The 23,898-nt window shown below is 57.7% G+C and overlaps 1 protein-coding gene across 1 annotated transcript in view; it reads left to right on the top strand.

The window, feature by feature from the left end:
- The window catches only part of LOC134056009 (uncharacterized), a 262,164-nt gene that overhangs the window by 74,088 nt on the left and 164,178 nt on the right, over positions 1-23,898 (top strand). Inside the window, exons 9-11 of the mRNA XM_062512488.1 lie at positions 1,820-3,169; positions 9,639-10,988; positions 17,419-18,768. Of these exons, the coding sequence (XP_062368472.1) occupies positions 1,820-3,169; positions 9,639-10,988; positions 17,419-18,768 (4,050 nt within the window). The remainder of the gene's footprint in view (positions 1-1,819; positions 3,170-9,638; positions 10,989-17,418; positions 18,769-23,898) is intronic.

Below are 23,898 nucleotides of genomic sequence, written 5' to 3'. Positions count from 1 at the left end.
GGGATCGGCGGGGGACAGCGGTTTTGGGGAGCCCCGGGAGAGCCGCGGCTTCCTGGAGCGGGAGCCCGGAGAGAGGAGAGCCCCAGAAGGGCAGAGCGGGGACCCCGAGAGGGGGGGACCCCTGGGATTCCCGGGATCCCGGCGGGGGGTGCTGGGGCTGGAGGGGCGGGATGGCCGGGAAAGGGGATCGGGGGTCCTTGGGACGGAAGCGGCTGCTCCCAGTATGAGCCCGCTTGCTCCCCGCGTGTGGTTCCAGTTTCCTCGGCACTCCCACTAGGAGCCCAGTCATTCCCAAGTCATGGCCTGATTTCATGCAATTTGCCCCCAGCACGGTCCCCGTTGCTCCCAGTTCCTCCCACTTTGCTCCAGTGCGTTTCCAGCTCCCCCAGCTGCCCATACCATAGTTCCAGTCACTCCCAGTACGATCCCAGTGCGACTCCAGTATGATGCCAGTCTCTGCCTCCAGGGCCCCAGTCGCTCACACTTGCCCCCGGTTGCCCCAGCATGCTCCCAGTTTTCCCCCAGCACATTCCCAGTTGCTCCTAGCTAGGTCCCAGTCAGCACCCCTGTGGTCTCAGATACTCCCAGTATATCCCAGTAGCCCTGAACAATCTCCTAGTCATTCCCAGGCACTGCCAGTTACCTCAGCGTGGCTCACTTGCCCCCAGTTGCATCCCAGTTGCCCCTAGAATAGTCCCAGTGCCTCTCTGCATGGTTTGTTTATTTATTTTTTGGGGGGAGTGGGTTCGTTTGGAGAATGCAGAACTCCAAAGCTGAGCCGAAAATGCCCCTTGGGGGACATTGGGGGGTCCTGGTGGCAGCTGCCGGCAGAGGCAGCCTGGAGGAGCAGAGCCCTGTGTGCCCCAGGATCCCAAAGTGGGGAGCCCAGAGAGGGGGGAGCGCCGAGATTCGTGGGACCCTCAAGAGCCTGGAGAGGGGCAGGGGGGAGTCCATGAATCCCCTGCGCCCCAGACAGAGAATAAGGGGGAGAAGGGACCGTGGGACCCAAAAACCCCCAGCATCCCTAAATAGGGAGATGGAAGAGGGGAGAGCTTTGTGGATTCCTGGGACTCCCAGCAGCCTGGGGAGTGCAGGGACCGAGGAGATGGGGGACCCCCAATACAAGCGTGAGCCCCAGAGCTGGGACAGGGGGGAACCCCTGAACACCAGAGGAGAGGGACCATTCCCAGGAGCTGGTGGGAGGCATTTCCAGGCCTGAATGTTGGCTGTTTGGGAGGTTTTTATGGGCGCCAGTGCCCGGGGACTTCTAGAGATGGACTTGGGCAGGCAGAACCCGCAACACAACATGCTCATCCCTTGTTTTAGCCCAAAGCAGGATTTCCCATTCCCAAACCTTGGCCCGTTGGAGGAGGAGGAGGCTCTGAGGAAGAGGAAGCTGCCCCAGGATAACCAGGCAGGTGAGGAGGAATTCACTGCCCCTTTTAACCCTCTGTCCTGCTCCATCTCCCAGCCCAGCAGGGCCCCCAGCTGCAGGACAACCCCGCTGCCGGCGCCGTCGTGCCGGGGTCGCGCTGGGGGGTTCTCCTTCCCCTTCCCTCTGGCACGGAGGCAAATCCCATCCTCTCCTTGTCCTTCCTGCCCCAGACAAGGAGCTGAGGACAGAGACCATGGAGGACAAATCCCCGCGGCAGAACCTCGAGGAAGAGGTCGTTTGGAGCGGCTCCACGTCGCAGGAATCCAGCGGGGAGGAAGAGCCGCGGAGATCCCGCATGAGGAGGGGCTGCAAACGCAGATCACGGGGATCTGAGGAGGAAAGACCCAGCCTGGGCCGGGCAGGGGGTCGGAGATGGAGCCGGAGCTCGGACCTGGTGGTTCATGAGCAGCTTCATGATGGGGAGAAGCTCCACAAGTGCTTGGAGTGCGGGATGAGCTTCAGATGGAGGAGCAGACTTATCTGTCACCAGAGGATCCACACCGGGGAACGGCCCTACAAGTGTGGGGATTGTGGGAAGGGCTTCAGACGCCGTTGCAACCTGATCCGTCACCAAAGCATCCACACTGGGGAGAGGCCCTACAAATGTGGGGATTGTGGGAAGGACTTCAGGCAACGTTCCAGCCTAATCTGTCACCAAAGGATCCACACTGGGGAGAAGCCCTACGAGTGCTCAGAGTGTGGGATGAGGTTTCCCGTCAACTCCCAGCTCATGCAGCACTACCAGACACACACGGATGAGAGACCCTACGAGTGTCCTGACTGTGGGAAGGGCTTCAGGAAAAACTCCACACTCATGAGACACCGGCGCATCCACACTGGGGAGAGGCCCTACGAGTGTCTCGAGTGTGGGAAAGGCTTCAGCGACAGCTGCAGGCTGATGTACCACCGGAGGATCCACACTGGGGAGACGCCCTACAAGTGTGAGGAGTGTGGGAAGAGTTTCCGGCTGAGCAGCCAATTGATCCGCCACCAGAAGATCCACACTGGGGAGAGGCCCTGCATATGTGGGGATTGTGGGAAGGGCTTTAGGGAACGTTCCAAGCTGGTCCAGCACCAAAGGATCCACACTGGGGAGAGGCCCTACATATGTGGGGATTGTGGGAAGGATTTCAGGCAACATAGCACCCTGATCCGTCACCAATTTATCCACACTGGGGAGATGCCCTACGAGTGCTCAGAGTGTGGGAAGAAGTTTCCCGTCAACTCCCAGCTCATGCAGCACTACCAGACACACACGGCTGAGAGGCCCTACAAGTGTCCTGACTGCGGGAAGGGCTTCAGGGATAACTCTAGGCTTGTTATTCACCGGCGCATCCACACCGGGGAGAAGCCCTATGAGTGCGAGGTGTGTGGGAAGAGCTTCAGCAACAGCTCCTCACTGATCCTCCACTGGAGGATCCACACTGGGGACCGGCCCTACAAGTGTGAGGAGTGTGGGAAGGACTTCAGGCACCGTTCCAACCTAATCCGTCACCAAAGGATCCACACTGGGGAGAGGCCCTACGAGTGCTCAGAGTGTGGGAAGAGGTTTTACTGCAGCTCCCAGCTCATGCAGCACTACCAGACACACACGGATGAGAGACCCTACGAGTGTCCTGATTGCGGGAAGGTCTTCAGGAAAAACTCCAACCTCATCATCCACCGGCGCATCCACACCGGGGAGAGGCCCTATGTGTGTACTGAATGTGGGAAAAGCTTCTCCTGCAGATCAGCGTTGACCATACACCAACGGAGGCACCAGTAAGGGAAGCCCTGTGAGGACCCACGTTGGGCAGAGCCTTGGTGACCCACATTCCCTGGAATCCATGCTGGGAAGACACTCGGCTGGTTATACTTTTGTTTTGGCCTCCCCATACTATCTGCTCCTGTGGCACCCTCCCCACATCTCTGTATCACGGTTCCATCTTAGTCATTTTCTGGGGAAGGAGGGGCAGGTGAAGACGGCAGAGGAGGGTACAGGAAGACAGGAGCAGGCGAAAGAGGCGTTGGTGGGAGAGGAGGGTATCCCTGAGCACCAGTAGGTGAGGGAGGAGGGTATCCTTTGGCAGGGGGTGTGTAAGTGGGTCAGGTGAAATCGGGCCAGGTGAGGTAGGGTCAGATTCCCTTGATCCCATGGGGGCTACCAGCAATTCACCATCCATATCATCGATCCGATATAAACTTTTCATCCAATGCCAGGTGTTCTATACAACGCTTCCCTTGGACACAACCCATGCAATTATTGTTTTCAGGTACTTTAACAATCATTAACCCACACTCAACCAGCCACTCTGGTGTTTCCTGCAAATAGAAAAATGAATCAACGTAGGGAACTTTGTCCAATCTGCCCTCCTGTTTACAAAAGATCAGTAACTGTGAAATCACATCAGATGGCAAAGACAAGTTTTCCGGACACATTTTCCCATGCTGCAAGACATATTTCGGCCACCAAGTGTTATAATAATCAATCAACCTTATGTAACTCTTGCCCAAAATTACCTTCCTTCCAATGTGCTAATGAGCAGCCCAAAGGAGAAGTGTGTGGTGTGGGGGCACTGCCGCCCAAAATCCGTTTAATCTTCTCCGTGTTACAGCTACAATAAACCACTGATGCCGAACCTGCAACGCTTTCGCGATTGACTGACGGACGGCACCGCGGCAATACCAGGAATTCCTCAGCCCAACCACACGCGCCTTTCGCTGCGCCTAACTGGCAGGCAACCAGGCCAGAGTAAAAGCACCTTACCTTTCTCCAGGGGACGTTGTGAGCGGCGGGGGGTCCCGGTGCCGACGGGCTTCCCGAGAATCCCTCGGTGCCGGCTGGGGCGTGATCGGGTCGCGGGGTCCTCAGCAGCGCTCACAAGGTCCCATCTGGGTCGCCAAAATGTTAGCGTGGAAACGCATAATCACAGGATGATTATATGCAGGTGGTTTCATTGAAGAGCTTGGGGAGCCGGGGTATAAACCCAAATCTGACTCCAACGTGGATTCGAGATGGACGTGTTTTTATACCCTTTTCATGATATAGCTGTATATTAATTATTAAACCTGTATTGGTATCATATCTACGTTGATCTTATCCAAGTATCAATTCTTGCAATTTTCATCAGGTCCCCCAAATATCGTTTCCCAAGATTTTTATTACAATTAAGCAATAATTACATTCAACTACCAAACAATCATTACATTTGACAATCGTATCATATGATGATTACGTAGGTGCAGATTCACCTGACCTAATTCATTCCAAAGGCCGAGTTCCCTTGCCCAGGCCTACCAGACCAACCTTTCTTCCCATCCCCTGAATCCTTGGTAATTCCCATGATTTTTGAAACATTTTAACCCTATGCTAACACAGGGAGTTTGGCAGGGCCCTACACAGGACAGGGCAGGACGGGAGGGACCCCTGGGTGGGGCAGAACCGCCTCGGTTCGCATCGTCCCGATGCAGCCATCCCGGTCCATACGGTCCCAGTCCATGCCATCCCAGTTTGTGCAATCCCAGTCGGGATGGCCCTGATCCATCTGGTCCCAGTCTGTGCAATCCCAGTCCATGTGATCCCATTTTGCACCATCCCAGTCTCTATCGTCCTGCGTATCTTTCGGGTGATTTTATGTCAACCCTGGTGGATTCTGGATGCCCTTGATGCCCTTTTCTGCTGATTTTAAACCAAACCAGGCCCTTTTAGGAGCGCAGTTCCCTTTGGCCCCGCCCCTTTCGCCTCAGAATTCCCGCCTTTTCCCGGGCCCCGCCCATTTCCTTCATCCGGACTTTTCATTGGCTTTTTCCCATCCATGTCCCGCCCATCTATTGGCGCTTTCCCCTGCGCATGCTCAGGACGCCGGAAGTTTCCTCAGCGGGCGCCGCCATCTTTTGTCCCGGTCTCCCGGGCCGGTTGCAGCATGTCCGAGACCTCCGGTGGGGCTTGGGCATCTTTAGGGGATTTATAGGGGATTTGTAGGGGTTTGGGGGGTTTGTAGGGATTTGGGAGGTTTCGTTTTCTGGGGTGTGTCTATAGAGGGCTCTCTATAGGGAATTTGGGGGGTTCGTTAGGGGATTAGGGAATTTCTAGGGGTGTCTGTAGGGGATTTGGGGGGGGGGTCTGTAGGGGATTTCCGGAGATGTGTATTTGAGATTTGTGGGGGGGCTATAGGGAATTTGGGGGTTCCGGGGGTCTATGGGGGATCTTTAGGGGATTTGGGGGGTCTTGCGTCTCTGTAGGGGTTTGGGGAGGTCTGGGGGTGTCTCTGGGGGATTTGGGGGGTCTGGGGGCTCTGTAGGGGATTTTGGGGGGTCTGGGGTCTCTATGGGGTATTTAGGGATCTGGGGTCTCTATGGGATTTTGGGGGTCTGGGGTGTCTGTAGGTGATTTGGGGTGGGGGTCTGGGGTCTCTATGGGGGATTTTCAGGGTCTGGGGACTCTAAAGTGGATCTTGGGGGGTCTGGGGTCTCTATGGGTGATTTGGGGGTCTGGGGTTTCTGTAGGGGATTTGGGGAACTCTGGAGGATTAATAGGGGATTTGGGGGGGTCTGCGGTCGGTTCATGGGATTTTGTGGGGTATGGGGTCTCTGTGGGGGATTTGGGGGGTCTGGGGTCTCTAAAGTGGATTTTGGGGGGAGTCTGGGGTCTCTATGGGGGATTTGGGGGGTCTGGGGTCTCTACGGAGGATTTGGGGGGTCTGGGATCTCTATGGGGGATTTGGGGGGTCTGGGGTCTCTATGGGGGATTTGGGGGGGTCTGGGGTTTCTGTGGGGGATTTTGTGGGTCTGGGGACTCTAAAGTGGATCTTGGGGAGGTCTGGGTTCTCTATGGGGGATTTGGGGGGGACTGGGCATTTGTGTAGGGCATTTGTGGGGTCTGGGGTCTCTGGTTGTTCTTGCCAAGGCATCTTGGTTATCAAACTGCAAATGCTGATTAAATCCACAGCTCTCTCTGTGTCAGCTTCCACAGTGTTGGTCTCAGCCTGGGTCCTATAGCGGTGCCAGTCTCGGTCTCAAATGTCGCTCTTGGTTTTGGAGCGGACCCAATCCCAGTGCTGGTAGCAGTACCGGTGCTGGTCCCAGAGTTCTCCCAGGGCCAATCTCAGTCTCGGTTCTGGCGCCGGTGCCAGTCTTGGTGCTGGTTCCGGCGCCGCTCCCAGTGTCAGCCCTGGAGTCCTGCCAGTGCCGGTGCCAGTGTCGGTCCCAGGACAGTGCTGGAGCACTCCCGGTGCAGGTTCTAGTGTCGGTGTTGGTCTCAGTCTTGGTCCCAGGGCCAGCTCTGGGGCCGGTTTCGCTCTCGGTCTCCTTCTCAGTCCCAGGCCTAGTTCCGCTTCTGGAGCGTTGATGGTCTCAGTTCTGGTGTCGGTTCTGTTCCCACTCTTGGTCTCGGGCTCCATTCTGATTTCGGTCTCATTCTTGGTGCTGCTGCCGGTTCTGGTGCCGCTCGCGGTCTACGGTCCCTCAGATTTTCGTCCCATTTTGGTGATTCTAGGATCAACTGGGCGGATTTAGGCTGGACTGCTGCTCACTTTTGGAGAACATGAGCCCCATTTGGGTGATTTTACACCGCTTTGTATGGATTTCAGGGGCCTTTGGCTGATTTTCTGCCAACCCTGGTGGATCTAGGCTGCATTTGAGGCCCTTTTCTGAAGATCTTAGGGCAAACCAGGCCCTTTTAGAACCAGAGGGCCCCTTGGCCCCGCCCCTTTCCCCTCACAGTTCCCGCCCTTTCCTTGACCCCGCCCCTTTCCCCTCACAGTTCCCGCCCTTTCCTTGACCCCGCCCCTTTGCCCTCACAGTTCCCGCCCTTTCCTTGACCCCGCCCCTTTCCCCTCACAGTTCCCGCCCTTTCCTTGACCCCGCCCCTTTGCCCTCACAGTTCCCGCCCTTGCCTTGACCCCGCCCCTTTGCCCTCACGGTTCCCGCCCTTTCCTTGACCCATCCCCTCCCAGTTCGGTTTCGGAACTGGGAATGAGGAGGGGGAGGAGGAGGAGGAGGGAGGAAGAGGCGGAGCGGCAGCAGGAAGCAGGAGCAGAGAAGGAGCGAATCAAGCGCGCGGCTCCGGAGCTCCCTGAACTCGCAGCCTCCCCGGGACCATCGCCCCCCATCCCGCAGGTGCCCGGGGAGGGGGAGCTCGTCCCAAATATCCCGGGGGGGGGTCCCTGGGTTTGGGGTTCCCTGGGGGGGATGTTTGGATCTCTCTGGGCTCCGGAGCCGCAGGTGCCCCTCGGGGGGACATCGATCGGGGGGTCCCCGGGAGGTGTTTTTGGGGGTCCCGGTGGCTGGCGGCAGGGCCCCGGCGGGGGGCGGGGGGATGCGGGTCCCCCCGCGGTGGGGATTGGGCTTCCCGGGCCGGGCCCTGCGAGCTCTGCCGGGGCCACGTGGGGACCGCGCGGGACCGGCGGGATCGGCGGGGGACAGCGGTTTTGGGGAGCCCCGGGAGAGCCGCGGCTTCCTGGAGCGGGAGCCCGGAGAGAGGAGAGCCCCAGAAGGGCAGAGCGGGGACCCCGAGAGGGGGGGACCCCTGGGATTCCCGGGATCCCGGCGGGGGGTGCTGGGGCTGGAGGGGCGGGATGGCCGGGAAAGGGGATCGGGGGTCCTTGGGACGGAAGCGGCTGCTCCCAGTATGAGCCCGCTTGCTCCCCGCGTGTGGTTCCAGTTTCCTCGGCACTCCCACTAGGAGCCCAGTCACTCCCAAGTCATGGCCTGATTTCATGCAATTTGCCCCCAGCACGGTCCCCGTTGCTCCCAGTTCCTCCCACTTTGCTCCAGTGCGTTTCCAGCTCCCCCAGCTGCCCATACCATAGTTCCAGTCACTCCCAGTACGATCCCAGTGCGACTCCAGTATGATGCCAGTCTCTGCCTCCAGGGCCCCAGTCGCTCACACTTGCCCCCGGTTGCCCCAGCATGCTCCCAGTTTTCCCCCAGCACATTCCCAGTTGCTCCTAGCTAGGTCCCAGTCAGCACCCCTGTGGTCTCAGATACTCCCAGTATATCCCAGTAGCCCTGAACAATCTCCTAGTCATTCCCAGGCACTGCCAGTTACCTCAGCGTGGCTCACTTGCCCCCAGTTGCATCCCAGTTGCCCCTAGAATAGTCCCAGTGCCTCTCTGCATGGTTTGTTTATTTATTTTTTGGGGGGAGTGGGTTCGTTTGGAGAATGCAGAACTCCAAAGCTGAGCCGAAAATGCCCCTTGGGGGACATTGGGGGGTCCTGGTGGCAGCTGCCGGCAGAGGCAGCCTGGAGGAGCAGAGCCCTGTGTGCCCCAGGATCCCAAAGTGGGGAGCCCAGAGAGGGGGGAGCGCCGAGATTCGTGGGACCCTCAAGAGCCTGGAGAGGGGCAGGGGGGAGTCCATGAATCCCCTGCGCCCCAGACAGAGAATAAGGGGGAGAAGGGACCGTGGGACCCAAAAACCCCCAGCATCCCTAAATAGGGAGATGGAAGAGGGGAGAGCTTTGTGGATTCCTGGGACTCCCAGCAGCCTGGGGAGTGCAGGGACCGAGGAGATGGGGGACCCCCAATACAAGCGTGAGCCCCAGAGCTGGGACAGGGGGGAACCCTTGAACACCAGAGGAGAGGGACCATTCCCAGGAGCTGGTGGGAGGCATTTCCAGGCCTGAATGTTGGCTGTTTGGGAGGTTTTTATGGGCCCCAGTGCCCGGGGACTTCTAGAGATGGACTTGGGCAGGCAGAACCCGCAACACAACATGCTCATCCCTTGTTTTAGCCCAAAGCAGGATTTCCCATTCCCAACCCTTGGCCCGATGGAGGAGGAGGAGGCTCTGAGGAAGAGGAAGCTGCCCCAGGATAACCAGGCAGGTGAGGAGGAATTCACTGCCCCTTTTAACCCTCTGTCCTGCTCCATCTCCCAGCCCAGCAGGGCCCCCAGCTGCAGGACAACCCCGCTGCCGGCGCCGTCGTGCCGGGGTCGCGCTGGGGGGTTCTCCTTCCCCTTCCCTCTGGCACGGAGGCAAATCCCATCCTCTCCTTGTCCTTCCTGCCCCAGACAAGGAGCTGAGGACAGAGACCATGGAGGACAAATCCCCGCGGCAGAACCTCGAGGAAGAGGTCGTTTGGAGCGGCTCCACGTCGCAGGAATCCAGCGGGGAGGAAGAGCCGCGGAGATCCCGCATGAGGAGGGGCTGCAAACGCAGATCACGGGGATCTGAGGAGGAAAGACCCAGCCTGGGCCGGGCAGGGGGTCGGAGATGGAGCCGGAGCTCGGACCTGGTGGTTCATGAGCAGCTTCATGATGGGGAGAAGCTCCACAAGTGTGAGGAGTGCGGGATGAGCTTCAGATGGAGGAGCAGACTTATCTGTCACCAGAGGATCCACACCGGGGAACGGCCCTACAAGTGTGGGGATTGTGGGAAGGGCTTCAGACGCCGTTGCAACCTGATCCGTCACCAAAGCATCCACACTGGGGAGAGGCCCTACAAATGTGGGGATTGTGGGAAGGACTTCAGGCAACGTTCCAGCCTAATCTGTCACCAAAGGATCCACACTGGGGAGAAGCCCTACGAGTGCTCAGAGTGTGGGATGAGGTTTCCCGTCAACTCCCAGCTCATGCAGCACTACCAGACACACACGGATGAGAGACCCTACGAGTGTCCTGACTGTGGGAAGGGCTTCAGGAAAAACTCCACACTCATGAGACACCGGCGCATCCACACTGGGGAGAGGCCCTACGAGTGTCTCGAGTGTGGGAAAGGCTTCAGCGACAGCTGCAGGCTGATGTACCACCGGAGGATCCACACTGGGGAGACGCCCTACAAGTGTGAGGAGTGTGGGAAGAGTTTCCGGCTGAGCAGCCAATTGATCCGCCACCAGAAGATCCACACTGGGGAGAGGCCCTGCATATGTGGGGATTGTGGGAAGGGCTTTAGGGAACGTTCCAAGCTGGTCCAGCACCAAAGGATCCACACTGGGGAGAGGCCCTACATATGTGGGGATTGTGGGAAGGATTTCAGGCAACATAGCACCCTGATCCGTCACCAATTTATCCACACTGGGGAGATGCCCTACGAGTGCTCAGAGTGTGGGAAGAAGTTTCCCGTCAACTCCCAGCTCATGCAGCACTACCAGACACACACGGCTGAGAGGCCCTACAAGTGTCCTGACTGCGGGAAGGGCTTCAGGGATAACTCTAGGCTTGTTATTCACCGGCGCATCCACACCGGGGAGAAGCCCTATGAGTGTGAGGTGTGTGGGAAGAGCTTCAGCAACAGCTCCTCACTGATCCTCCACTGGAGGATCCACACTGGGGACCGGCCCTACAAGTGTGAGGAGTGTGGGAAGGACTTCAGGCACCGTTCCAACCTAATCCGTCACCAAAGGATCCACACTGGGGAGAGGCCCTACGAGTGCTCAGAGTGTGGGAAGAGGTTTTACTGCAGCTCCCAGCTCATGCAGCACTACCAGACACACACGGATGAGAGACCCTACGAGTGTCCTGATTGCGGGAAGGTCTTCAGGAAAAACTCCAACCTCATCATCCACCGGCGCATCCACACCGGGGAGAGGCCCTATGTGTGTACTGAATGTGGGAAAAGCTTCTCCTGCAGATCAGCGTTGACCATACACCAACGGAGGCACCAGTAAGGGAAGCCCTGTGAGGACCCACGTTGGGCAGAGCCTTGGTGACCCACATTCCCTGGAATCCATGCTGGGAAGACACTCGGCTGGTTATACTTTTGTTTTGGCCTCCCCATACTATCTGCTCCTGTGGCACCCTCCCCACATCTCTGTATCACGGTTCCATCTTAGTCATTTTCTGGGGAAGGAGGGGCAGGTGAAGACGGCAGAGGAGGGTACAGGAAGACAGGAGCAGGCGAAAGAGGCGTTGGTGGGAGAGGAGGGTATCCCTGAGCACCAGTAGGTGAGGGAGGAGGGTATCCTTTGGCAGGGGGTGTGTAAGTGGGTCAGGTGAAATCGGGCCAGGTGAGGTAGGGTCAGATTCCCTTGATCCCATGGGGGCTACCAGCAATTCACCATCCATATCATCGATCCGATATAAACTTTTCATCCAATGCCAGGTGTTCTATACAACGCTTCCCTTGGACACAACCCATGCAATTATTGTTTTCAGGTACTTTAACAATCATTAACCCACACTCAACCAGCCACTCTGGTGTTTCCTGCAAATAGAAAAATGAATCAACGTAGGGAACTTTGTCCAATCTGCCCTCCTGTTTACAAAAGATCAGTAACTGTGAAATCACATCAGATGGCAAAGACAAGTTTTCCGGACACATTTTCCCATGCTGCAAGACATATTTCGGCCACCAAGTGTTATAATAATCAATCAACCTTATGTAACTCTTGCCCAAAATTACCTTCCTTCCAATGTGCTAATGAGCAGCCCAAAGGAGAAGTGTGTGGTGTGGGGGCACTGCCGCCCAAAATCCGTTTAATCTTCTCCGTGTTACAGCTACAATAAACCACTGATGCCGAACCTGCAACGCTTTCGCGATTGACTGACGGACGGCACCGCGGCAATACCAGGAATTCCTCAGCCCAACCACACGCGCCTTTCGCTGCGCCTAACTGGCAGGCAACCAGGCCAGAGTAAAAGCACCTTACCTTTCTCCAGGGGACGTTGTGAGCGGCGGGGGGTCCCGGTGCCGACGGGCTTCCCGAGAATCCCTCGGTGCCGGCTGGGGCGTGATCGGGTCGCGGGGTCCTCAGCAGCGCTCACAAGGTCCCATCTGGGTCGCCAAAATGTTAGCGTGGAAACGCATAATCACAGGATGATTATATGCAGGTGGTTTCATTGAAGAGCTTGGGGAGCCGGGGTATAAACCCAAATCTGACTCCAACGTGGATTCGAGATGGACGTGTTTTTATACCCTTTTCATGATATAGCTGTATATTAATTATTAAACCTGTATTGGTATCATATCTACGTTGATCTTATCCAAGTATCAATTCTTGCAATTTTCATCAGGTCCCCCAAATATCGTTTCCCAAGATTTTTATTACAATTAAGCAATAATTACATTCAACTACCAAACAATCATTACATTTAACAATCGTATCATATGATGATTACGTAGGTGCAGATTCACCTGACCTAATTCATTCCAAAGGCCGAGTTCCCTTGCCCAGGCCTACCAGACCAACCTTTCTTCCCATCCCCTGAATCCTTGGTAATTCCCATGATTTTTGAAACATTTTAACCCTATGCTAACACAGGGAGTTTGGCAGGGCCCTACACAGGACAGGGCAGGACGGGAGGGACCCCTGGGTGGGGCAGAACCGCCTCGGTTCGCATCGTCCCGATGCAGCCATCCTGGTCCATACGGTCCCAGTCCATGCCATCCCAGTTTGTGCAATCCCAGTCGGGATGGCCCTGATCCATCTGGTCCCAGTCTGTGCAATCCCAGTCCATGTGATCCCATTTTGCACCATCCCAGTCTCTATCGTCCTGCGTATCTTTCGGGTGATTTTATGTCAACCCTGGTGGATTCTGGATGCCCTTGATGCCCTTTTCTGCTGATTTTAAACCAAACCAGGCCCTTTTAGGAGCGCAGTTCCCTTTGGCCCCGCCCCTTTCGCCTCAGAATTCCCGCCTTTTCCCGGGCCCCGCCCATTTCCTTCATCCGGAATTTTCATTGGCTTTTTCCCATCCATGTCCCGCCCATCTATTGGCGCTTTCTTCTGCGCATGCTCAGGACGCCGGAAGTTTCCTCAGCGGGCGCCGCCATCTTTTGTCCCGGTCTCCCGGGCCGGTTGCAGCATGTCCGAGACCTCCGGTGGGGCTTGGGCATCTTTAGGGGATTTATAGGGGATTTGTAGGGGTTTATGGGGTTTGTAGGGATTTGGGAGGTTTCGTTTTCTGGGGTGTGTCTATAGAGGGCTCTCTATAGGGAATTTGGGGGGTTCGTTAGGGGATTAGGGAATTTCTAGGGGTGTCTGTAGGGGATTTGGGGGGGGGGTCTGTAGGGGATTTCCGGAGATGTGTATTTGAGATTTGTGGGGGGGCTATAGGGAATTTGGGGGTTCCGGGGGTCTATGGGGGATCTTTAGGGGATTTGGGGGGTCTTGCGTCTCTGTAGGGGTTTGGGGAGGTCTGGGGGTGTCTCTGGGGGATTTGGGGGGTCTGGGGGCTCTGTAGGGGATTTTGGGGGGTCTGGGGTCTCTATGGGGTATTTAGGGATCTGGGGTCTCTATGGGATTTTGGGGGTCTGGGGTGTCTGTAGGTGATTTGGGGTGGGGGTCTGGGGTCTCTATGGGGGATTTTCAGGGTCTGGGGACTCTAAAGTGGATCTTGGGGGGTCTGGGGTCTCTATGGGTGATTTGGGGGTCTGGGGTTTCTGTAGGGGATTTGGGGAACTCTGGAGGATTAATAGGGGATTTGGGGGGGTCTGCGGTCGGTTCATGGGATTTTGTGGGGTATGGGGTCTCTGTGGGGGATTTGGGGGGTCTGGGGTCTCTAAAGTGGATTTTGGGGGGAGTCTGGGGTCTCTATGGGGGATTTGGGGGGTCTGGGGTCTCTACGGAGGATTTGGGGGGTCTGGGATCTCTATGGGGGATTTGGGGGGTCTGGGGTCTCTATGGGGGATTTGGGGGGGTCTGGGGTTTCTGTGGGGGATTTTGTGGGTCTGGGGACTCTAAAGTGGATCTTGGGGAGGTCTGGGTTCTCTATGGGGGATTTGGGGGGGACTGGGGTCTCTGTAGGGCATTTGTGGGGTCTGGGGTCTCTGGTTGTTCTTGCCAAGGCATCTTGGTTATCAAACTGCAAATGCTGATTAAATCCACAGCTCTCTCTGTGTCAGCTTCCACAGTGTTGGTCTCAGCCTGGGTCCTATAGCGGTGCCAGTCTCGGTCTCAAATGTCGCTCTTGGTTTTGGAGCGGACCCAATCCCAGTGCTGGTAGCAGTACCGGTGCTGGTCCCAGAGTTCTCCCAGGGCCAATCTCAGTCTCGGTTCTGGCGCCGGTGCCAGTCTTGGTGCTGGTTCCGGCGCCGCTCCCAGTGTCAGCCCTGGAGTCCTGCCAGTGCCGGTGCCAGTGTCGGTCCCAGGACAGTGCTGGAGCACTCCCGGTGCAGGTTCTAGTGTCGGTGTTGGTCTCAGTCTTGGTCCCAGGGCCAGCTCTGGGGCCGGTTTCGCTCTCGGTCTCCTTCTCAGTCCCAGGCCTAGTTCCGCTTCTGGAGCGTTGATGGTCTCAGTTCTGGTGTCGGTTCTGTTCCCACTCTTGGTCTCGGGCTCCATTCTGATTTCGGTCTCATTCTTGGTGCTGCTGCCGGTTCTGGTGCCGCTCGCGGTCTACGGTCCCTCAGATTTTCGTCCCATTTTGGTGATTCTAGGATCAACTGGGCGGATTTAGGCTGGACTGCTGCTCACTTTTGGAGAACATGAGCCCCATTTGGGTGATTTTACACCGCTTTGTATGGATTTCAGGGGCTTTTGGCTGATTTTCTGCCAACCCTGGTGGATCTAGGCTGCATTTGAGGCCCTTTTCTGAAGATCTTAGGGCAAACCAGGCCCTTTTAGAACCAGAGGGCCCCTTGGCCCCGCCCCTTTCCCCTCACAGTTCCCGCCCTTTCCTTGACCCCGCCCCTTTCCCCTCACAGTTCCCGCCCTTTCCTTGACCCCGCCCCTTTCCCCTCACAGTTCCCGCCCTTTCCTTGACCCCGCCCCTTTGCCCTCACAGTTCCCGCCCTTGCCTTGACCCCGCCCCTTTGCCCTCACGGTTCCCGCCCTTTCCTTGACCCATCCCCTCCCAGTTCGGTTTCGGAACTGGGAATGAGGAGGGGGAGGAGGAGGAGGAGGGAGGAAGAGGCGGAGCGGCAGCAGGAAGCAGGAGCAGAGAAGGAGCGAATCAAGCGCGCGGCTCCGGAGCTCCCTGAACTCGCAGCCTCCCCGGGACCATCGCCCCCCATCCCGCAGGTGCCCGGGGAGGGGGAGCTCGTCCCAAATATCCCGGGGGGGGGGGTCCCTGGGTTTGGGGTTCCCTGGGGGGGATGTTTGGATCTCTCTGGGCTCCGGAGCCGCAGGTGCCCCTCGGGGGGACATCGATCGGGGGGTCCCCGGGAGGTGTTTTTGGGGGTCCCGGTGGCTGGCGGCAGGGCCCCGGCGGGGGGCGGGGGGATGCGGGTCCCCCCGCGGTGGGGATTGGGCTTCCCGGGCCGGGCCCTGCGAGCTCTGCCGGGGCCACGTGGGGACCGCGCGGGACCGGCGGGATCGGCGGGGGACAGCGGTTTTGGGGAGCCCCGGGAGAGCCGCGGCTTCCTGGAGCGGGAGCCCGGAGAGAGGAGAGCCCCAGAAGGGCAGAGCGGGGACCCCGAGAGGGGGGGACCCCTGGGATTCCCGGGATCCCGGCGGGGGGTGCTGGGGCTGGAGGGGCGGGATGGCCGGGAAAGGGGATCGGGGGTCCTTGGGACGGAAGCGGCTGCTCCCAGTATGAGCCCGCTTGCTCCCCGCGTGTGGTTCCAGTTTCCTCGGCACTCCCACTAGGAGCCCAGTCACTCCCAAGTCATGGCCTGATTTCATGCAATTTGCCCCCAGCACGGTCCCCGTTGCTCCCAGTTCCTCCCACTTTGCTCCAGTGCGTTTCCAGCTCCCCCAGCTGCCCATACCATAGTTCCAGTCACTCCCAGTACGATCCCAGTGCGACTCCAGTATGATGCCAGTCTCTGCCTCCAGGGCCCCAGTCGCTCACACTTGCCCCCGGTTGCCCCAGCATGCTCCCAGTTTTCCCCCAGCACATTCCCAGTTGCTCCTAGCTAGGTCCCAGTCAGCACCCCTGTGGTCTCAGATACTCCCAGTATATCCCAGTAGCCCTGAACAATCTCCTAGTCATTCCCAGGCACTGCCAGTTACCTCAGCGTGGCTCACTTGCCCCCAGTTGCATCCCAGTTGCCCCTAGAATAGTCCCAGTGCCTCTCTGCATGGTTTGTTTATTTATTTTTTGGGGGGAGTGGGTTCGTTTGGAGAATGCAGAACTCCAAAGCTGAGCCGAAAATGCCCCTTGGGGGACATTGGGGGGTCCTGGTGGCAGCTGCCGGCAGAGGCAGCCTGGAGGAGCAGAGCCCTGTGTGCCCCAGGATCCCAAAGTGGGGAGCCCAGAGAGGGGGGAGCGCCGAGATTCGTGGGACCCTCAAGAGCCTGGAGAGGGGCAGGGGGGAGTCCATGAATCCCCTGCGCCCCAGACAGAGAATAAGGGGGAGAAGGGACCGTGGGACCCAAAAACCCCCAGCATCCCTAAATAGGGAGATGGAAGAGGGGAGAGCTTTGTGGATTCCTGGGACTCCCAGCAGCCTGGGGAGTGCAGGGACCGAGGAGATGGGGGACCCCCAATACAAGCGTGAGCCCCAGAGCTGGGACAGGGAGGAACCCTTGAACACCAGAGGAGAGGGACCATTCCCAGGAGCTGGTGGGAGGCATTTCCAGGGCTGAATGTTGGCTGTTTGGGAGGTTTTTATGGGCGCCAGTGCCCGGGGACTTCTAGAGATGGACTTGGGCAGGCAGAACCCGCAACACAACATGCTCATCCCTTGTTTTAGCCCAAAGCAGGATTTCCCATTCCCAAACCTTGGCCCGTTGGAGGAGGAGGAGGCTCTGAGGAAGAGGAAGCTGCCCCAGGATAACCAGGCAGGTGAGGAGGAATTCACTGCCCCTTTTAACCCTCTGTCCTGCTCCATCTCCCAGCCCAGCAGGGCCCCCAGCTGCAGGACAACCCCGCTGCCGGCGCCGTCGTGCCGGGGTCGCGCTGGGGGGTTCTCCTTCCCCTTCCCTCTGGCACGGAGGCAAATCCCATCCTCTCCTTGTCCTTCCTGCCCCAGACAAGGAGCTGAGGACAGAGACCATGGAGGACAAATCCCCGCGGCAGAACCTCGAGGAAGAGGTCGTTTGGAGCGGCTCCACGTCGCAGGAATCCAGCGGGGAGGAAGAGCCGCGGAGATCCCGCATGAGGAGGGGCTGCAAACGCAGATCACGGGGATCTGAGGAGGAAAGACCCAGCCTGGGCCGGGCAGGGGGTCGGAGATGGAGCCGGAGCTCGGACCTGGTGGTTCATGAGCAGCTTCATGATGGGGAGAAGCTCCACAAGTGTGAGGAGTGCGGGATGAGCTTCAGATGGAGGAGCAGACTTATCTGTCACCAGAGGATCCACACCGGGGAACGGCCCTACAAGTGTGGGGATTGTGGGAAGGGCTTCAGACGCCGTTGCAACCTGATCCGTCACCAAAGCATCCACACTGGGGAGAGGCCCTACAAATGTGGGGATTGTGGGAAGGACTTCAGGCAACGTTCCAGCCTAATCTGTCACCAAAGGATCCACACTGGGGAGAAGCCCTACGAGTGCTCAGAGTGTGGGATGAGGTTTCCCGTCAACTCCCAGCTCATGCAGCACTACCAGACACACACGGATGAGAGACCCTACGAGTGTCCTGACTGTGGGAAGGGCTTCAGGAAAAACTCCACACTCATGAGACACCGGCGCATCCACACTGGGGAGAGGCCCTACGAGTGTCTCGAGTGTGGGAAAGGCTTCAGCGACAGCTGCAGGCTGATGTACCACCGGAGGATCCACACTGGGGAGACGCCCTACAAGTGTGAGGAGTGTGGGAAGAGTTTCCGGCTGAGCAGCCAATTGATCCGCCACCAGAAGATCCACACTGGGGAGAGGCCCTGCATATGTGGGGATTGTGGGAAGGGCTTTAGGGAACGTTCCAAGCTGGTCCAGCACCAAAGGATCCACACTGGGGAGAGGCCCTACATATGTGGGGATTGTGGGAAGGATTTCAGGCAACATAGCACCCTGATCCGTCACCAATTTATCCACACTGGGGAGATGCCCTACGAGTGCTCAGAGTGTGGGAAGAAGTTTCCCGTCAACTCCCAGCTCATGCAGCACTACCAGACACACACGGCTGAGAGGCCCTACAAGTGTCCTGACTGCGGGAAGGGCTTCAGGGATAACTCTAGGCTTGCTATTCACCGGCGCATCCACACCGGGGAGAAGCCCTATGAGTGTGAGGTGTGTGGGAAGAGCTTCAGCAACAGCTCCTCACTGATCCTCCACTGGAGGATCCACACTGGGGACCGGCCCTACAAGTGTGAGGAGTGTGGGAAGGACTTCAGGCACCGTTCCAACCTAATCCGTCACCAAAGGATCCACACTGGGGAGAGGCCCTACGAGTGCTCAGAGTGTGGGAAGAGGTTTTACTGCAGCTCCCAGCTCATGCAGCACTACCAGACACACACGGATGAGAGACCCTACGAGTGTCCTGATTGCGGGAAGGTCTTCAGGAAAAACTCCAACCTCATCATCCACCGGCGCATCCACACCGGGGAGAGGCCCTATGTGTGTACTGAATGTGGGAAAAGCTTCTCCTGCAGATCAGCGTTGACCATACACCAACGGAGGCACCAGTAAGGGAAGCCCTGTGAGGACCCACGTTGGGCAGAGCCTTGGTGACCCACATTCCCTGGAATCCATGCTGGGAAGACACTCGGCTGGTTATACTTTTGTTTTGGCCTCCCCATACTATCTGCTCCTGTGGCACCCTCCCCACATCTCTGTATCACGGTTCCATCTTAGTCATTTTCTGGGGAAGGAGGGGCAGGTGAAGACGGCAGAGGAGGGTACAGGAAGACAGGAGCAGGCGAAAGAGGCGTTGGTGGGAGAGGAGGGTATCCCTGAGCACCAGTAGGTGAGGGAGGAGGGTATCCTTTGGCAGGGGGTGTGTAAGTGGGTCAGGTGAAATCGGGCCAGGTGAGGTAGGGTCAGATTCCCTTGATCCCATGGGGGCTACCAGCAATTCACCATCCATATCATCGATCCGATATAAACTTTTCATCCAATGCCAGGTGTTCTATACAACGCTTCCCTTGGACACAACCCATGCAATTATTGTTTTCAGGTACTTTAACAATCATTAACCCACACTCAACCAGCCACTCTGGTGTTTCCTGCAAATAGAAAAATGAATCAACGTAGGGAACTTTGTCCAATCTGCCCTCCTGTTTACAAAAGATCAGTAACTGTGAAATCACATCAGATGGCAAAGACAAGTTTTCCGGACACATTTTCCCATGCTGCAAGACATATTTCGGCCACCAAGTGTTATAATAATCAATCAACCTTATGTAACTCTTGCCCAAAATTACCTTCCTTCCAATGTGCTAATGAGCAGCCCAAAGGAGAAGTGTGTGGTGTGGGGGCACTGCCGCCCAAAATCCGTTTAATCTTCTCCGTGTTACAGCTACAATAAACCACTGATGCCGAACCTGCAACGCTTTCGCGATTGACTGACGGACGGCACCGCGGCAATACCAGGAATTCCTCAGCCCAACCACACGCGCCTTTCGCTGCGCCTAACTGGCAGGCAACCAGGCCAGAGTAAAAGCACCTTACCTTTCTCCAGGGGACGTTGTGAGCGGCGGGGGGTCCCGGTGCCGACGGGCTTCCCGAGAATCCCTCGGTGCCGGCTGGGGCGTGATCGGGTCGCGGGGTCCTCAGCAGCGCTCACAAGGTCCCATCTGGGTCGCCAAAATGTTAGCGTGGAAACGCATAATCACAGGATGATTATATGCAGGTGGTTTCATTGAAGAGCTTGGGGAGCCGGGGTATAAACCCAAATCTGACTCCAACGTGGATTCGAGATGGACGTGTTTTTATACCCTTTTCATGATATAGCTGTATATTAATTATTAAACCTGTATTGGTATCATATCTACGTTGATCTTATCCAAGTATCAATTCTTGCAATTTTCATCAGGTCCCCCAAATATCGTTTCCCAAGATTTTTATTACAATTAAGCAATAATTACATTCAACTACCAAACAATCATTACATTTAACAATCGTATCATATGATGATTACGTAGGTGCAGATTCACCTGACCTAATTCATTCCAAAGGCCGAGTTCCCTTGCCCAGGCCTACCAGACCAACCTTTCTTCCCATCCCCTGAATCCTTGGTAATTCCCATGATTTTTGAAACATTTTAACCCTATGCTAACACAGGGAGTTTGGCAGGGCCCTACACAGGACAGGGCAGGACGGGAGGGACCCCTGGGTGGGGCAGAACCGCCTCGGTTCGCATCGTCCCGATGCAGCCATCCTGGTCCATACGGTCCCAGTCCATGCCATCCCAGTTTGTGCAATCCCAGTCGGGATGGCCCTGATCCATCTGGTCCCAGTCTGTGCAATCCCAGTCCATGTGATCCCATTTTGCACCATCCCAGTCTCTATCGTCCTGCGTATCTTTCGGGTGATTTTATGTCAACCCTGGTGGATTCTGGATGCCCTTGATGCCCTTTTCTGCTGATTTTAAACCAAACCAGGCCCTTTTAGGAGCGCAGTTCCCTTTGGCCCCGCCCCTTTCGCCTCAGAATTCCCGCCTTTTCCCGGGCCCCGCCCATTTCCTTCATCCGGACTTTTCATTGGCTTTTTCCCATCCATGTCCCGCCCATCTATTGGCGCTTTCTTCTGCGCATGCTCAGGACGCCGGAAGTTTCCTCAGCGGGCGCCGCCATCTTTTGTCCCGGTCTCCCGGGCCGGTTGCAGCATGTCCGAGACCTCCGGTGGGGCTTGGGCATCTTTAGGGGATTTATAGGGGATTTGTAGGGGTTTATGGGGTTTGTAGGGATTTGGGAGGTTTCGTTTTCTGGGGTGTGTCTATAGAGGGCTCTCTATAGGGAATTTGGGGGGTTCGTTAGGGGATTAGGGAATTTCTAGGGGTGTCTGTAGGGGATTTGGGGGGGGGGTCTGTAGGGGATTTCCGGAGATGTGTATTTGAGATTTGTGGGGGGGCTATAGGGAATTTGGGGGTTCCGGGGGTCTATGGGGGATCTTTAGGGGATTTGGGGGGTCTTGCGTCTCTGTAGGGGTTTGGGGAGGTCTGGGGGTGTCTCTGGGGGATTTGGGGGGTCTGGGGGCTCTGTAGGGGATTTTGGGGGGTCTGGGGTCTCTATGGGGTATTTAGGGATCTGGGGTCTCTATGGGATTTTGGGGGTCTGGGGTGTCTGTAGGTGATTTGGGGTGGGGGTCTGGGGTCTCTATGGGGGATTTTCAGGGTCTGGGGACTCTAAAGTGGATCTTGGGGGGTCTGGGGTCTCTATGGGTGATTTGGGGGTCTGGGGTTTCTGTAGGGGATTTGGGGAACTCTGGAGGATTAATAGGGGATTTGGGGGGGTCTGCGGTCGGTTCATGGGATTTTGTGGGGTATGGGGTCTCTGTGGGGGATTTGGGGGGTCTGGGGTCTCTAAAGTGGATTTTGGGGGGAGTCTGGGGTCTCTATGGGGGATTTGGGGGGTCTGGGGTCTCTACGGAGGATTTGGGGGGTCTGGGATCTCTATGGGGGATTTGGGGGGTCTGGGGTCTCTATGGGGGATTTGGGGGGGTCTGGGGTTTCTGTGGGGGATTTTGTGGGTCTGGGGACTCTAAAGTGGATCTTGGGGAGGTCTGGGTTCTCTATGGGGGATTTGGGGGGGACTGGGGTCTCTGTAGGGCATTTGTGGGGTCTGGGGTCTCTGGTTGTTCTTGCCAAGGCATCTTGGTTATCAAACTGCAAATGCTGATTAAATCCACAGCTCTCTCTGTGTCAGCTTCCACAGTGTTGGTCTCAGCCTGGGTCCTATAGCGGTGCCAGTCTCGGTCTCAAATGTCGCTCTTGGTTTTGGAGCGGACCCAATCCCAGTGCTGGTAGCAGTACCGGTGCTGGTCCCAGAGTTCTCCCAGGGCCAATCTCAGTCTCGGTTCTGGCGCCGGTGCCAGTCTTGGTGCTGGTTCCGGCGCCGCTCCCAGTGTCAGCCCTGGAGTCCTGCCAGTGCCGGTGCCAGTGTCGGTCCCAGGACAGTGCTGGAGCACTCCCGGTGCAGGTTCTAGTGTCGGTGTTGGTCTCAGTCTTGGTCCCAGGGCCAGCTCTGGGGCCGGTTTCGCTCTCGGTCTCCTTCTCAGTCCCAGGCCTAGTTCCGCTTCTGGAGCGTTGATGGTCTCAGTTCTGGTGTCGGTTCTGTTCCCACTCTTGGTCTCGGGCTCCATTCTGATTTCGGTCTCATTCTTGGTGCTGCTGCCGGTTCTGGTGCCGCTCGCGGTCTACGGTCCCTCAGATTTTCGTCCCATTTTGGTGATTCTAGGATCAACTGGGCGGATTTAGGCTGGACTGCTGCTCACTTTTGGAGAACATGAGCCCCATTTGGGTGATTTTACACCGCTTTGTATGGATTTCAGGGGCTTTTGGCTGATTTTCTGCCAACCCTGGTGGATCTAGGCTGCATTTGAGGCCCTTTTCTGAAGATCTTAGGGCAAACCAGGCCCTTTTAGAACCAGAGGGCCCCTTGGCCCCGCCCCTTTCCCCTCACAGTTCCCGCCCTTTCCTTGACCCCGCCCCTTTCCCCTCACAGTTCCCGCCCTTTCCTTGACCCCGCCCCTTTCCCCTCACAGTTCCCGCCCTTTCCTTGACCCCGCCCCTTTGCCCTCACAGTTCCCGCCCTTGCCTTGACCCCGCCCCTTTGCCCTCACGGTTCCCGCCCTTTCCTTGACCCATCCCCTCCCAGTTCGGTTTCGGAACTGGGAATGAGGAGGGGGAGGAGGAGGAGGAGGGAGGAAGAGGCGGAGCGGCAGCAGGAAGCAGGAGCAGAGAAGGAGCGAATCAAGCGCGCGGCTCCGGAGCTCCCTGAACTCGCAGCCTCCCCGGGACCATCGCCCCCCATCCCGCAGGTGCCCGGGGAGGGGGAGCTCGTCCCAAATATCCCGGGGGGGGGGGTCCCTGGGTTTGGGGTTCCCTGGGGGGGATGTTTGGATCTCTCTGGGCTCCGGAGCCGCAGGTGCCCCTCGGGGGGACATCGATCGGGGGGTCCCCGGGAGGTGTTTTTGGGGGTCCCGGTGGCTGGCGGCAGGGCCCCGGCGGGGGGCGGGGGGATGCGGGTCCCCCCGCGGTGGGGATTGGGCTTCCCGGGCCGGGCCCTGCGAGCTCTGCCGGGGCCACGTGGGGACCGCGCGGGACCGGCGGGATCGGCGGGGGACAGCGGTTTTGGGGAGCCCCGGGAGAGCCGCGGCTTCCTGGAGCGGGAGCCCGGAGAGAGGAGAGCCCCAGAAGGGCAGAGCGGGGACCCCGAGAGGGGGGGACCCCTGGGATTCCCGGGATCCCGGCGGGGGGTGCTGGGGCTGGAGGGGCGGGATGGCCGGGAAAGGGGATCGGGGGTCCTTGGGACGGAAGCGGCTGCTCCCAGTATGAGCCCGCTTGCTCCCCGCGTGTGGTTCCAGTTTCCTCGGCACTCCCACTAGGAGCCCAGTCACTCCCAAGTCATGGCCTGATTTCATGCAATTTGCCCCCAGCACGGTCCCCGTTGCTCCCAGTTCCTCCCACTTTGCTCCAGTGCGTTTCCAGCTCCCCCAGCTGCCCATACCATAGTTCCAGTCACTCCCAGTACGATCCCAGTGCGACTCCAGTATGATGCCAGTCTCTGCCTCCAGGGCCCCAGTCGCTCACACTTGCCCCCGGTTGCCCCAGCATGCTCCCAGTTTTC

The sequence above is a fragment of the Cinclus cinclus genome, chromosome 37, assembly GCF_963662255.1.
Source record: "Cinclus cinclus chromosome 37, bCinCin1.1, whole genome shotgun sequence".
NCBI lineage: Eukaryota > Metazoa > Chordata > Aves > Passeriformes > Cinclidae > Cinclus > Cinclus cinclus.
Note: the sequence above shows the minus strand (reverse complement) of the source record. Positions and strands in the feature narration are given on the sequence as shown.